The sequence below is a fragment of the Coturnix japonica genome, chromosome 1 (genome assembly GCF_054131305.1).
Source record: "Coturnix japonica strain WE chromosome 1, WE-NBRP24, whole genome shotgun sequence".
Classification (NCBI taxonomy): Eukaryota; Metazoa; Chordata; class Aves; order Galliformes; family Phasianidae; genus Coturnix; species Coturnix japonica.
Genome location: NC_140663.1, coordinates 118254423 through 118270299, shown reverse-complemented (window position 1 = coordinate 118270299; position 15877 = coordinate 118254423). Strand labels below are relative to the sequence as shown.

General features: G+C 39.9%; 1 protein-coding gene across 6 annotated transcripts; it reads left to right on the top strand.

The window, feature by feature from the left end:
* Positions 1 to 782: 782 nt before the first annotated feature.
* On the top strand, positions 783 to 15836 carry LOC107306196 (granulocyte-macrophage colony-stimulating factor receptor subunit alpha-like). 6 transcript variants are annotated; one of them, XM_015849138.3, is made up of 12 exons: positions 783 to 923; positions 4781 to 4874; positions 5038 to 5171; positions 6439 to 6565; positions 7582 to 7711; positions 7815 to 7984; positions 9002 to 9141; positions 11239 to 11277; positions 12281 to 12410; positions 12833 to 12926; positions 14280 to 14361; positions 14940 to 15836. In XM_015849138.3, the coding sequence occupies exons 2-12, from the start codon at positions 4790 to 4792 to the stop codon at positions 15012 to 15014; spliced, it is 1206 nt and encodes a 401-aa protein (XP_015704624.2). In that variant the 5' UTR covers positions 783 to 923; positions 4781 to 4789; the 3' UTR covers positions 15015 to 15836. The 6 variants fall into 6 exon arrangements, with proteins under 6 accessions (XP_015704624.2, XP_085407419.1, XP_085407413.1 ...); XM_015849130.3 differs by having other exon boundaries at positions 791 to 923; positions 4666 to 4874; XM_085551293.1 differs by lacking the exon at positions 7815 to 7984.
* The last annotated feature ends 41 nt before the right edge of the window (positions 15837 to 15877 follow it).

The window sequence follows — 15877 nt, the reverse complement described above, 5'->3', positions numbered from 1 at the left end:
ACACTTTTCCTTCTCTTCTCCTGCAGTGTGAGGTGCCAGAAGGGGTGCAGAGCTCCTGCTTTGGAGGTATCTGCTGCAGGAATGGGGTGGGAGACTACTAAACAATCTAGGAACTATGCTATTGAAGGAGGGAGACAAAGGATACCTCTCAAGGAGAAAGGGGAGAGAGAGACAGATGCACAAAAACTCTGTCTTCCTTCAGTTTTCAAAACCCTATTAGATTCTCCCTGGCATTTGCTATGGCTCTAATTTTATTGTCCCAGGCACTTTCTCCACTCCATTCTCCTTAAAATATCACCACAGGGGCCACCAGCGGCGAGACTGCAGAATAGCCAAGCTCCAGCTCACTACAGCCCTGCCTGGCCCTGACATGGCCCCTGCCCAACTGAGCCCACCATTGTCTCTTGTCCAGGCAAGTGGGAGTGCCCCCATATCCCCCGCTGCCTGCTCCTGGTCATGCTGTTGGATGGGACCTGGTCCTTGAGCACCAGGGGAAGCATGCTTGGTCTATGGGAAGATATGCTTTGTATTGAGTTCTGCTTTGTACTACTAAGAATTATTTACAGCCAGAGAGAAATCTCTGTAAGAGGAAATGGTTTTACATATTCATTGGATTCCAAAGTATTAGCGGATTCTATACAACACCAAAGAAAATTTAACCGGCTAACTACTTGTTCATGTTGCATGAAATGTGGGTTTTAAAATTGTCAAGATTCTTGATTTTGTAACAGTCGGAAGGGAAGTGATGAGCATCACATCTTGCAACATTTCCGATGATATGAGTGTTCCCTAAAACGTAAGAGACAAGGAGGCAGCCCTATTTGTAGCTGTATAACCATTGCAATTGGAAGTCTTTCCATCTTCTCTGAGCCTCAAGACTATGATACAAGGATAAATGAAACAAAGAAGTTTTCAAATACAAGGTAGGTCTGGTTTTGCCTTTCTGTTCTGTTTATGGGGTTATCTGGTAATGCTCTAAAATAAATATAGGAAGCCAGGGGCTGGAGGGACGATGACCCAGGCATAATCTCAAAAGCTGACAGAAATACATGAGCTGAGTGGAATAAAGATTTTTACAAGTGAGATATCTACTGCCTGCTAAGAAAGTTCCTTAACCAAACTTAACATACTGATCACTGAGTATCTAGAGCAAATTGATTTTGTGGTGAAGAATTCAGATGTTTTCTGTTTGCGGCTGTTTGTTCACATGCTTGAGGTCTACTTATCCTGATAGATAATCTTTAGACATTAAGACAGCAGTCATCGGGTGAATGTACGTAGAATTTCTGGAACGGTTCCCAAATCAACAGCATTATAAAACATCACATAAATTATTTTGCTGCAGTGAAAAACAACTTTGTTGATTTTGTTACCATCCATTTTAAAGATACTCTGGCTGCTTGAAATGTCCATACAATCTTTTCTTGCTCAAGAATTAGAATCATAGAATAGAATCATAGAATCATACAGATTGGAAAGGACCTTAAGGTCATTGAGTCCAACTACAACCAAACCACACTACCACAGCTAACAACTCTCCACTAAATCATGTCCCTGAACACCACATCCAAATGATTTTTAAACACGTCCAGGGATGGTGACTCAAACACCTCCCTGAGGAGCCTATTCCAGTGCTTAACAAACCTTTCTGTAAAGAAGTTTTTCCTGATATCCAACCTAAACTTACCCTGGTGCAACTTGAGGCCATTTCCCCTTGTCCTGTCACATGTCACCAGTGAAAAGAGACCAACTCTGCTCGCGCTGTAAGCACCTTTCAGATACTGGAATATCTGGTATTATATATATTATATATATATTATATATATATATATATATATATATTATATATATATATATATTCCAGATACTGGAATAAGGTTTCCCCTCAGCCTCCTTTTCCTCAGACTAAACAGCTCCAGTTCTCTCAGCCTCTCCTCACAGGGTATATTCTGCAAACCTTTCACAAGCCTTGTTGCCCTTCTTTGGACCTGATCCAGCACTTCAGTATTTTTTCTGTACTGAGGTGCCCAAAACAGTACTCAAGGTGAGGCCTCACCAGTGGCCTCACCGAGTACATGGGCAGAATTACTTCCCTAGTCCTGCTCACCACACTATTCCTGATACAAGCCAGGATGCCATTGGCCTTCTTGGCTGCCAGGGCACACTGCTGGCTCATATTCAGCCAACTGTCCTTCAGTACACTAAGGTCCCTTTCCATCAGGCAGCTTTCCAGCCACTCCTCCCCAAGCCTGTCAAGTTGCCTGGGGTTGTTGCAACCAAAATGCAGGGCCTGACGCTTGGCCCTATTGAAACTCATACAGTTTACCTTCGCCCATCTATCCAGGTCCCTATGTAGTGCCTTTCTCTCTTTGGGCAGATCAACACTCCCTCCCAACTTGGTGTCATTTGCAAACTTACTAAGGGTGCACTCAATCCCCTCATCAAGATCAGTAATATAGATGTCAAATAGAAGTGGCCCCAGTACCAAGCCCTGCGGGACACCACTTGTGACTGGCTGCCAAATAGATTTAACTCCTTGTCCACAACTCTTTGATTCCTGCCATCCAACCATTGTTTCACCCAGTAGAGCGTACACCCATTCTAATCATGGGCAGCCAGCTTCTCCATGAGGATGTTGAGGAGGACAGTGTGAAAGACCTTACTGAAGCCCAGGTAGACCACATTGACAGCCTTACCTTCATCCACTAAGCAGATCATCTTGTCATAAAATGAAATCAGGTTTGTCAGACAGGATCTACCATTTGTAAACCCGTGCTGGCTGGGCCTGATCCCCTCATTTACCTTTAACTGGTCCATGATGGCTCCAAGATTCCATAGGTTCCTGGGCATCAAGGTGAGACTGATGGCCTGTAGCTACCAGGATCATCTTTCCAGCCTTTTTGAAGATGGGTGTCACGTTCACCAGTCTCCAATCCACTGGGACATCCCCAGTTAGCCAGGACTGCCAAAAAATGATGGAGTGGCTTGGCAACCACATCCGCCAAATCCCTCAGCAATTTAGGGTGCAGTCCATCCAGCCCCATGGACTTGTGAGCATCCAGCTTCCAGAGCAGGTCCAAAACCATCTCATCATGGATCATGCAGGGCTTATTCTGTTCCCCATCCCTATCAACCAGCGCAGGGGGCTGTTTTCCCAGGGAGTAACAAGTCTTACTGTTAAAGACTGAGGCAAAGAAAGCATTAAGTACCTCAGCCTTATCCTGATCCTTGGTCACTAAGTTGCCCTCAGCATCCAACATGAGATGGAGATTCTCCCTAGCCTTCTCTTGCTGTTGATGCATTTATAAAAATATTTATTTATCCTTTACCTTAGTGGCCAAGTTCAGTTCTATCTGGGCTTTGGCTTTTCTAATTTTCTCCTGCACAGCTTCACTGCATACCTGTAATCCTCATAAGTAGCTTGCCCACTCTTCCAGAAACCATAAACTTCCTTTTGTTCTTGTGTTCCGGCCAAAGGTCTCTGTTTAGCCAGTGCATCCTCTTTGCCTGTCAGTTCATCATCTGTGACTTGGTGATGGTCAGTTACTGCACCTTTAAAATAACTTCCTTAAAGTATTCCCAGCTTTCCTGGGCTCCCATGCTCTCCAAAACTACCTCCCAATGGATCCTCTCAACCATGGTCCTAAAGAGGGTAAAGTCTGCCCTCTGGAAGTCCAAGGTGGCAGTTGTGCTGACTCCCCTCTATGCTTCAACAAGGACTGAGAAATCTAGCATCTCATGATCACTGCCCCAGATGGCTTCCAGCCTTTACATCCCCCACAAGACCTTCTCTGTTAACAAACAGCAGGTCCAGGGTTTTGCTTCCCCCCACTGGCTCCTGCACCAGCCATGACAGGAAGTTATCTCCCATGCATTCTAGGAACCTTTGGGACTGTTCCTTACCTGCTGTATTATAAATCCCAGCAGATGTCTGGGAAGTTGAAGTTCCCCACAAGAACAAGGGGGAGTGACCTTGAGACCTCATTCAACTATCTATAAAGTGCCTTGTCCACCTCTTCATCCTGGCTGAGTGGTCTATAGCAGGCTCCCACAGTAATATCAGTCTTATTAGCCTTTGCTTTTATTCTGACCCATAAGCTCTTCACCCTATCATTACCATCATTAATTTCAATACATTCACAGTCTTTCTTAACACAGAGGGCTACACCACTGCCTTTCCTGTCTTGCCTACCTCTTTTGAAAAGTTGGTAGCCAGTAGCTCAGCACTCCAGCTGTGTGGGTCACACAGAATCACACAGAATCACAGAATTACCCGGGTTGGAAGGGACCTCAAGGATCATGTTTTTGTGATGGTGACTATATAATAGCTTTCCAACGGCACAATGGCCTCCAGCTCCTCCTGTTTATTACCCATGCTACATACATTAGTGTAAAGGCACCTGAGCTGGGACTCCTTTTGAGTGGCAGTATATCTAATACCCTCGTGGCCATACTCAGGTGTTTCCATAGCCACCAACATCACACCAACCCTGGTGTACTGCATACAAAAGGGTGAGTCATCCTCCTTCACCAAAACACAAGACTGTGGGTTCTAACTAGCACATCAGTCTCCTACAAGCACTGGGACATTACATACAGGCTCTGTTCTAGTGACCTGATTTACATCCCCACCCCTCTTCGTACCTAATTTTTCTTTTGAGACAGGCAGATAGCTTGGAAGCAAGTAAAATGAGCAGACCAGACCAGACCAATTCAGAGGAGAGCAGTTCTCTCTGACATCTGTCACACCAGACAACTTTTGCTGCTTTCTGTCTCCAAGGAAGAAAAAATGCTTGCTTGTCTTGGACTCATCTTCATGACACACTGGATGCTGCTGGTTGCCCAGATGTATGATGACTGGCAGTGCACAAACTGTGAGTAGAACACTTCCTGCAGATATCCTCTTAGGTGAAGTGTAAGACATTTCTCTTTAGACATATTTGTCCTCCTGTTGCGCTTTGTCTTAGATCTGGTAAGTAGTAACCTCTGTACCCCAAAAATCTGAACTTAACCAATCCTATTATGTGATAATTTCAGGGGAAATGTCAGATTCACCCATCCAAAATTTGACGCTGAATTGGTGGAAAACAGAACTGAGTTGGATCAGCACCATGAATTTCACTAAATACAATTGTTTTATGACAGTAGACAATAATACGGTCAAAATACAGGTAAATTTTCTATGTAAAGTATCAACAGAGATAAACCACTACACTTTTTGATACACTTTTGATAGCTGACAGGAGACATGGAACTCGGAATGGATTACATGGACAATGTTCTGAATTTATAGAAAGGTTGTCTAGTTTGGTCTGTTTTCAGCTCTTACACAGAGAGGATAGCAAGCTAAACCTTTTCCCATCTTGTAATTACGTGTAATAACCAAAATAGGATTTCTTTTGAAAACAGACAGGTTCTTCAAAGCAAGTCATAAAGTTGCTCTCTTAGGATTATTATTTTTTTCTGAATGCATACATTACTCCAGTATTCACCAAATTCTCTTCCTCTAGACACCAAAGCTGCAGTAATGTCACAGTCTATTTGGTCAGTATCTCTTGTGCATCAGACTGAGAAGGTTATCTCAAAAGTGCAGTTCAGGAACAGGAACTGTATCAGGAAATATTGGTTTTGACACCCATTTTTGCGCAAATAAGGAATAAGCATTTTTTACTATGCTGCTGTGTCAATATGCAAAATATATACCACATTTACTGTTTCTGTAATCAGTTTCCAGAAGTCTGTCTTTTGGAGAATCCTTTAAAACTCCATGTAGTTCTAGCATCTAGCAATGATCACAGATTAGAATAGAGTTGTCACCTCATTTCAAGCATCTAAGCATGGAAACCTTAGCATTCAAAACTCTGATAGAAGCCAATAGAGAGGTACAGCTCCTGCTGTACCCCATGCATCTTAGATGCAAACATCTGTGTCCTTTGCTACTAAATAGATGAGGCACTTATATGATTTGTTCAAATTGGCTGCTAACATTAAGAAATCTAATAATACTGGAGATTAACCTCAAGCCATCTCCTTACCCAAGCAGTCATTTGTGAGCTATCTCCTTTTGACTTTGAAAGGAGAATAAAGTACATTGCAGCCATCTGTTGATTTTTATGAAAGAACATACACTCCATTTTTAGGAAGTTCAGAAGATTTTCTATGCCATGGATGGAAAGAGAGGAGGAGTTCCTACTGTTCGCACTACTCTGTCATGTGATTTTCCAAAGGGAAGCATCAGAGTCCTCACCTCATGCTGATAAATGTTCATTATCCAAAATTTCTAGGAAGGGAGCTCTTTGTCTCAGGGAGACAGCAGTACTTACTTCACTCTAGTAGTGGGCCCACTGTTAGAAAGAAAGCACAGGCATTCTACAGGGAGTGTTACATAAACCATTAGTTGAAAAAGTGAAAATTAACCTCTTGAACGTCATTTTTCAGGGAAAGAAGACAAATTGCATCTTTGTAAGAAACCTAGTATTTCCTCTGCACAATGGGGCAAACTTTTCGGTAATAGCAGAGAGCACAAACAGTACATACTCAGTCACATGCAAGTATATTCCTCAAGGTAATGCAGAAGACTTTGGGTAAGGATTTGCACACTTCTAATGGGCCCAAGTGTAAAAAAAAAGCATGAAATGCCCTCTTCCTTACTTCTATTTCCTGTAAATGGACAGTTTCTTGTCTACATCCTTATGACAATGTTTGTTGGACAAGTAAAGTATTTTCCTACAACTTGTAGGAAAGTCAGTAAATGTCTTGCCCATGGTTAATGTCTTGCTTGATGACATTTTCTTAATTGCGAATTCTCTTCTGAATGTTTTATTAGCTTAATTTTCCTATATTATTCAAAATTGAGTTGAAACAGGTTTGTGGCTGTTGTTTATAAATTCTTCAAGTTGTGTGTGACACCTTGAATTCCATAACAGCATAACTCATGGTGTCACTTTGTAGTGTCCAATCTATGAGAAGAAAATGTCTGAATTTGCCCTTTTTTATATGACAGGGAGAACAGATACAAGAGTGTTAAGATAATGGGGTGCACTATTTGCCCATTTAAGTAACATGGAATGTGAATATACAAAGTGACTCTACTTCTTGTCTCATCAATCTCAAAGAAATTGCTGTTTCCTTATAAAAGGAGGGCTAAGTCATCCTTTCTTTTAAAAAGACACATTTCTTCTTATTAGCCTTTGTTGGGGCTAGGAGTTAAAGAGTTCTTTGTAGTGTTTGTGATATAGTGAAGTGATGTTAAACTCCAAAATCAGAGTAATTCAAGGAATAAAGGTGGCCACTTAAGTTGTCAGCTTGCATCGTGGCAGACTTGTTTTCATGGAGCCTAATCCTATATTATACAACTTCAGTCATATCTTTGGAGGATATAACTACATAAGATTCTTCACAATATCTATCAGTCTAAATACCTTCCAGTGCAGCTATGTAAAATGAAGTTTATCATTCCTAATTAAAACAATAATTATCTGGAGTTGCAGGTATCTTCTGTACCTAAGCATGTGCTAATATTCTCCAGCCTGGAGCTATCCACACATTTTTTCCTCATAACAGACATTGCTATGTTTTCAGGCATTAATGGGTCAGCCATTGAGAACTTCTCCTGTGTGATTTATGACATTTCCCTCATGAACTGCACTTGGCAGGCAGGCAGGAATGCTCCAGGAGATACCCAGTATTATCTCTACTGGCAGAACTCAAGGTGAGTAGGTCTTATTGAATCTTGAATTCTCACTTTACACATCACAGTGCCCGTGTTTAACCAAAGCTCCTTGATATGTGTATATATGTTATGTTATCTATAGATATGGTGACGTAATGGAATGTGAGCTTTACATTAAAGATGAAAATGGTAGACATGTGGGATGTAGATTCAAAAACGTGAAGATAGAGAGATCCTACTTTTTGGTGAATGGGTCTAGCAAAAATACCCTGATCCAGTTCTATGACACAGATATTGAACTATATACAATCGGTGAGTAAATAATGTATCTCTGTCTTTATTTCTGTTTTTGGTTATAGAGCATTTATCCCTGAGACAGAACCTGCACTCAGACAGAACCGTCTCCCCACATGACAGTTCTTCCTGTTTTCTGAAAAGATTTGGTCTTATCCTCAAGGCTGGCAAAAATATAGTTTGAAAATAGACCACAAGAGGAAGTAGTAACATTCTGAAATAATTGTTAAGAGAAGTCTGACCACCCTAACAATTCTTACATTGAGAGTGAGGATTTTATGGCATGAGTGTCATTTACCTAAACACTGTGCAGGTATTCGAGTCCATTGGATGTTGGTACCAGAGTTCCAAAATTCTCACTGAAATCCCTAGTTTCATCTTCACTTGTGCAGCTAAAGTGAAATGTGTTACCCAGTCTGTCAACTCATTTAGCTGATTATTATACTAAAGGTGGTTTTCTTTGTAGCCACTGCTTTTTCATCCTTTCTTATATGGAATAACTCCATTATTTGACATGTATCATACAGCATAAACATTGCGCTGGGAGAAATACATGGTGTGCATCAGCAGTTCTTCCATTCAAGTTTGCTTCACAGCTGTAGCCCTTCTCAGCTTTTTTTAGCAATCTACTTGAATTACATAGACATCAATGGAATTTTGGAGATGGCGTTTCACACCACTGTCTTTTTCAGTGATGGCCAAAGACATTTCAACTAGAGAGATCCTTTGGGATAAGCCTATTTGAGCAATTGCTCTTCTGCTTTGCCAGTGGAGATACTATATGTGGAAAACATACCCTTAACTAAAGAAATGAATATGTGTACAAAACATCCCAAGTTTTCATATATGATGAAATTATTTTTACAATTGGCAAAGCTCAGATAGTTCCCTCTGAACCACATTCCCTGGCTTTGTCCATGCTTCTTTTCCTGGAGACAGGATATAGGGAACTCTGGTCTTTTAACAGAAGATTTAATCAAATCAAAAACTACTAAGTGATTTTAAATATTTGAATGCTTGAATTTATCATTTCAGAAAAACTTATGCCTCCATCGAATGTCACTGTCAGTTGTAACGAAAGTTCAGATTCTTGCACTATTCAGTGGCAACAGCCCCAAATAAATCACTCTAACAAAGACAGATGTTTTAAATATGAAATCGAAATAACATCCAAGGTAAGAGGAATTTCTATACCTATGTCAAACACTGACAAACATTTTAGAATTTTCTAATACACATGGGTAAAAAGAAAATCTTTCATATTGTGTAGACTTCCTCATATGCAGCATTATTTTTCATTGTCATGCCTTTCTTACACCTTGTGAAGCTGTACTGCCCCATTTTATCCTTCTTCTTCTGGGTAACCTATTGCTGAAGATACACTCGGGGTCTATGAGTACATGGGACTAAGAGGAGAAGGATGTTTAATCACAGCTTGAACATATTACAGATTTGGCTGTGACAAAACTCAGAAAAAGTTCTTTCATTTGCTGAGGCTTGCTTCTTTCCAGTGCTGACTGCATCTCTGTGATAGGACAGAGCTGGGCTGCAAATATGAAGCAAAGAAATGGTAATTTGGTTAAGCAATATGAATGGACAGAGAGGCTGAAATTTCTGTACATTCAAAGTGTAACTAGCTTTGGGCTGCTCAGGGAGGTGGTGGAGTCACCAGATCTAGAGGTGTTCAAGGAACGTTTGCATGTTGTGTTGAGGGACATGGTTTAGTGAGAACTATTGGTGATGGGTGGATAGTTGGACTGGGTGATCCCATGGGTCTTTTCAAGCCTTCGTGGTTCTATGGTTCTATGATTCTATAGCAGCTGAAGATATAATGTATAATGTTAAGTAAAAGAAAACAAATGACAGAGAAAGGAGAAAGACTCGACAAGTCTTTGGGAGAAAAAAAAAGGAGTGAGGATGGAGTGAGAGACTGAGGGCTCCTGCTAGAAGGAGAGTAGGTGCGCTATCGGCAGGCGATCAACAGGCAGCCGATGGCGACTGGGAACAGTCTGCCTGTACTGCATCCAGGCGGCCACTGGGCGGCTTGCGCTGCCCTTCTCTGGAGTCACTGTTCAGAGCTGGAGGCGGTTTGCTAATTCACAGTTGATCCCAGATGACTGCTGCTATAAAACTTCATGGCTTCTTCGAATCCCTTTGTCTTTGTTGCAAAGAAATCTTCATACTGAGCTCTGTGTGACTTTACTTAAAGAAAGATCACAGTAAAGCAATAAAGAATTCTTTATTTTTTAACATGGTTGCAAAGAATTTTCAATCTATATGCTGTCCAAATTGCCTAATATTTCCATAAGTAATTATTAGCAGTTTTCACATTCCTAATTTCATCCAGTCCATTAATTACTGCACTGCAAAATATACTGCTTTCCAATTGTGAGGTATAAAGCGAGAGCGAGATTTTGCTTATATTGTTTTATAGAGAAATATTACTTGCATTGCGATATACTGCAACCAACATATATTTGTGTTACAGTCAACTTTTAAGCTTTATTTTTACAACTGGAAATTACTTGCATTGAAAGAAAACAAAAAGGGTAACACAGTGACCATGAAAAGGCTGCCCACAGGAGTTGTGAATTCTCCTTCTCTGAAGATATCCAAAACCCACCTGGATGCCTACCTGTGTTACCTTAATTAGGGAACCTGCTTAGCAGGGAGGCTGGACTGGATGGCCTCCAGAGGTCCCTTCCAATCCCTGTACTTCTTTAATTCTGTGATTGTCTCTTTCTCATACATGGCATCAGTAAAATGCTTCCTGGAAGCGTTCAAGGCCAGGCTGGATGAGTTTTGAGCAACCTGGTCTAGAGGGAGGTGTCCCTGCCAATAGCAGGGGTTAAAACTAGATGATCAGAAAGGTCCCTTCCAACCCAAACCATTCTATGATTCTATGATATTAAAGGCTTTTTCTGTTGTATGTAAAAATAAAGTTACTGTTTGCATTCAGACCAGGGTTTTTTTGGTTGTGTTTCAATTGAATCACCAACCTGAAATAAGATTTCATTTTATTTCTCAGCTCTAGTGCTAAGGAATACAAATACTTTTTTTATACACAAATTAGTTTCTGTATAAACTTGGCATTGCAGTTGAATGGCATATCAGAAATTAAGTATTAGGTAAATTACTAGTTCTTCAAAGCAAGCTGTGAAGTAGATGAGACAGTAATGCAGAGAAAGGTGATAGATGGTTGATTAAAATGATTATCTTAACAAAACAATACAAATAAAAAGCAATCATAAAAGTTTTGTCTTGATTTACAGGGCAGCTCTGCAGAGTGGACCAATCAAAGTTACACAAAAGTAAGTTTGCTTTTTCTATTTATCAGCAGTGTGAGTTTCATAGTCAGCTGTAAAAAGTCAAGCACATAATTGTATTTATCATTAGTTCTATGCTTTACAATATTCTTATTTATGAGTTTCTTAAATGCACCTAACTGCTAAATAATTATGATATTTGTGTCACTTATCACACATTCGAAGAAATGTGTGATATTCCATTCAAAGTTATTGTTCTACAACTATTTTGTGGAACCTTCTGTTTTATATTACACTATTCCTTCTTCCTCTTAAATGTTTGGGTCAGAATTTGAAGATCCACATTAGTGACAGAAGGGAAAGGAGGCACCAAGGAAACTCCTCCTGGGAATTTAATTTAACTTACATAAACACAACGACCAAAAAAAGCCCGTTGGAATGGGGCCTGTTCTGTAGGTACACTTCACCTTCTACTCAGTGTAGCCTGCACATCATACCCCTGTTCTGAAAGTATCCAAGAGACAGTAAGTTTTGTGAAGTTCTGGTACAGCTAAGTACCACAGTCTCCTTATTTTACAAGGTTGTACTGGGACTTCTGTTTGTCCTAAGGAGCCCTATTACAAAGATAGGAATATGAGCTACATGCCTATGGTTTATTCTTTGCATTATAGAATTCTAGCAGTGTTAATACAAGGCAATTAAAGATATTTTTCTGCTTTGTAAGCGGAGGAAGGGAAGTAGTAAATAAATCAGACTTACTGATCATGTAATTTTTGAGAAATTACAGGTTAACATGTAAAAGCTGAAAAGTTGAAAGTTCTAGGCAGCAAAATGTATGGAGTGATAGGCTGTATACACATAGATGCATACATACTACATACTTAAAAAACAAGAATATACTTTTTGCTCCAAAGCAGAAGTCTGATCTAACAAGCAGTTCTCCCATACCTTGCAAACTGTCACTGGTAGACACAGCTTGCACATTGTCAACATATAGGCATTCAGCAACGAAAACTCAGTCCAATCATGATGTTGTCTGTTTGCTTAGGAAATGGTTACAAGCCACATAGTTCAAAATCCCAACATGAGAAAGAAGAACCTGGTGAAAATAAGAGCAGCTGGCCGTATGTGTAAAGTGAACAAAGACTGGGGGGAATGGAGTGCAGCTGTGGAGTTTGGTAAGAATAACAAATCTTTACCCTGACACATCCTTTACCCTGCTATCTACCTCACGCATGGCTGTGCACTTACAAATTAAAATATGAAGTGTATGTAAGCATTTTGTTTCATTCCACATTACTGAGAAGGAGAGAGATAATTAGTTCATCTCAACATTCTCACTTTTGAAATCAGTAAAAAAATGTGTACATTTGAAACTGTAGCGCATCATACCTGCTTAGCACTGAGGACTAACAAGCAGGTTTGGTGTTAATCTCTCCTGGAAAAATGTACAGCTAAAATGCTAAAAGAAAAAAGAGTTGCATTTTGTTCCAGGATGAAACCTTTTTGGCTGACATTCACAAGTATGAAGTATGTGTTAGACACAGCCGTGCATCTATTGCTTTTTGTTAACAATGATTCGTGACTGTTGCTCTTTCAGGAAACGAAGAAATTTCTTCTTCAGTATGGATTTTACCTGTACTGGCAGTTGCAACACTCTCAATAGCTATCTTTACAGTTTGCTTCTGCAAAAGGTATATAGGATTTATATCTATTTTATTTTGTGTGAAAATAAATTATGCAGAGGTTCTTCTGAACACATTTTCACTCACAGTCTAATAGAAGCCAAACCAAAAAGTTGTTCTCAAGGCAGACATTATAACTGTGATACCTAAAGTCTCTCTTTGGATGACTCACATACATTTTTTAAGAGCCTCTACTGTTAACATTGCAAGAAGGTTAATTATGTTCCATCACTTACCACAGAGTTGTAGAGTCATTAAGGTTGAGAAAAGATCTCTAAGATCATCTAGTCCACCTGTCTATCTACCACCAATATTTCTCCACTAAACCAAGTCCCTTAGTACCACATCTACATGTTTCTTGAACATCTCTAAGAAATGTGACTCAACCACCTCCCAGGGCATCCTGTTCCAGCACCTCAGCACTCTTTTGGAAAAGAAACTTCCATCCAAAATTGACATCCCCTCACTCAACTTTAGGCCATTCCCTCTTGTCCTATTTCTGGTTATACGGGAGAAGAGGCCGACCCCCACCTCACCACAACCTGCCTTTCATGAACCCACGCTGGCTGGTTCTGATCTCCTGGTTCTCTTGCACATGTCCTGTGATCTCACTCAAGATCATCTGTTCCATAACAATTGGTTCTCAGGAGCAGAGCGTGGCACCTCCTTCTGCTTGCTCTCCTCAGAGTGCTGCGTGGAACAGTGAGGTCACCTCTTAGCCTTCCCTGCAAATTAGACAACCTAAGTTTCCACAGCCTCTCCTGATTCCAACCTTTTCAAGCCTTGCTTACCAACATATAGATTGTCTGCCAAAAAAATTTGATTTCTTGAAATGTACTTACTGCAAACACACAGGCTGGTTGTACTTACCAGTACAGATCTTGTAACATGTGTTAGAATTGTCCTAGCAAGCTAAATTAATCTGAGAATGCATAAGAAGTATGTATTTCTTCCTGAAATAAACTGTGCAAGAGAAATGGAAAGAAAAAGGATAGTCTACCTTATCATGCACTTTGTATAGAAATATACGGTAATTCAGAAAAGTCTGTTATTCCTTCTTGTTTAAATGTTTATATTCACTTTATACTGGCTGCAGTGACTTAGATATGATTACAGTAGTGAGTCCCTTTTTCTTTCAAAGAAGAAAATAAATATTTTGAATCTAACCAAAAAGAAAATCATTACCATCGAAACTGTTAGTGTTTTCTTCATATGTATTCATTCTGTGCTGTGATGATGTACAATTTTCATTTCTCTTATACTGTGGAGGAGGAAGATAAGAGCTTGTCCAAGGGTGCGTTGGTTTTGAAACATGCTGGATACTTTATTTTTCTGTTTTACTCTGTCCCATTTGATTTACAGAACTGGTTATTGGAAAGCAGCATTTCCACAAGTCCCAAAGCCAAAAAATCCATTTAATGGACAGCCTGATATAAATCCACAGGTAAGTTTTCTTTCCATTTTATATTAAATGCATAAAATGCAAACTCTACTGCACGTTTAAAAGTAATGTTTAAATTATAAGGAACACAAAAGAAAGAAAAACTCTTTCTTTTGCTGTATATTGAGGAACTACAAAAGAAAATCAGCAGGGAATTTGTTAAGGGAAGTCAAACACAATACCCTTCTACCCCAGGAGGTTTCTCCTGTTCCAGTCTAATGGGCACAGGGGTTAATGCTTCCATTGGGAGGTCCACTACAAGGCGCACAAATGTACCAACATGAAGAGAGGAGACTGAGACAGCCAGTCACACAGAGCAGCATGGATGCCGTTACCAACATCACACTGTCACCAACATCAGTCCCATACACAGAGCCACAAATAGTCCTGTTTGACTGCTTCTCTCCATGTAGGCAGGATGAACTTTGCCAGTGAGACATGTACATATGTAAAACAAAAAAGTGAAATACTTCCTTGAAATCTGCAAAAAAAGTTGAAATATTCTCAGAATTATACATGCATAAGTGAAGTTAACTTAGCCATGTGTATAAAACTAACATAAGTTTTAATTTTCCTTTCAGATGATGGAGTGCAAAATGCAGTCAGTAACATCTGAAACTGAACAAATTACAGTAGTTGCTGAAGTAGTAAAATAGTAGAAACAAATGAGGAACCTGAAAGCACACTTTTTAGTACTTTTTGGGTAATTTAGCTCTTAAGAAAGTCAGGGATTAAATTGCATAAGCATTGCAGCCAAAAGATAAGATTATTTATGTGTAAGTTTTTGAAATGCCTTTGTATTTTCTTTTAATTTCATCTTTCTTTAGTGTTTGGGTAATTGTCCTTATTGGGTCTTCCATTCTGTGAATATGATTTAAATATTTTGGTCAAGAAGTTTCAGTTACATTTCAATTTGTTTAAGGAAAAAATAACATTTTTATTTTTTATCATCTTTTCAATACTGAGTACACTGAGAGGGCAGGCCAACTATTCAGGGGGACCCTGACATGCTGACGAAATGGGTTGATGGAAACCTCATGAAGGTCAACAAAGGCAACTGCAAAGACCTGTACCTGGAACAAACTAAATCCATGTATCCTAGTGAGTGGCTGACAGACAGGTTTGCAGACAAGGCTCTTTGGTCAGGGTAGAAAAAAAATCACCAGTGCATCCTTATGTATAGTTATGTGGCAGCAGAGCACAAAGATTTCCCTTTCAGTTAAAGCCTAATTAATTCCATACAAAGCTCATTCTGGAGCTGGAGTTATATCAGATAGTCTTGTCATCTGTCTACCCAGATTGGATGGTTGGAAAGTAAGCCATCCAACCATTCCTACCTGAGAATGTTATGCTGGAAACTCACCATGACTTCTAAGGTGATGTTGATATTCAAACAGAAAATGGTCAGGCATTTCTCCCCTTAACAGAATTAACCCTTGAGTACTTTCATTCACAATAAAAAGAACTTTATCCTCTGAGGTAGTCTCATTGATTTTGACAGCTCACATACCTTGCTGCT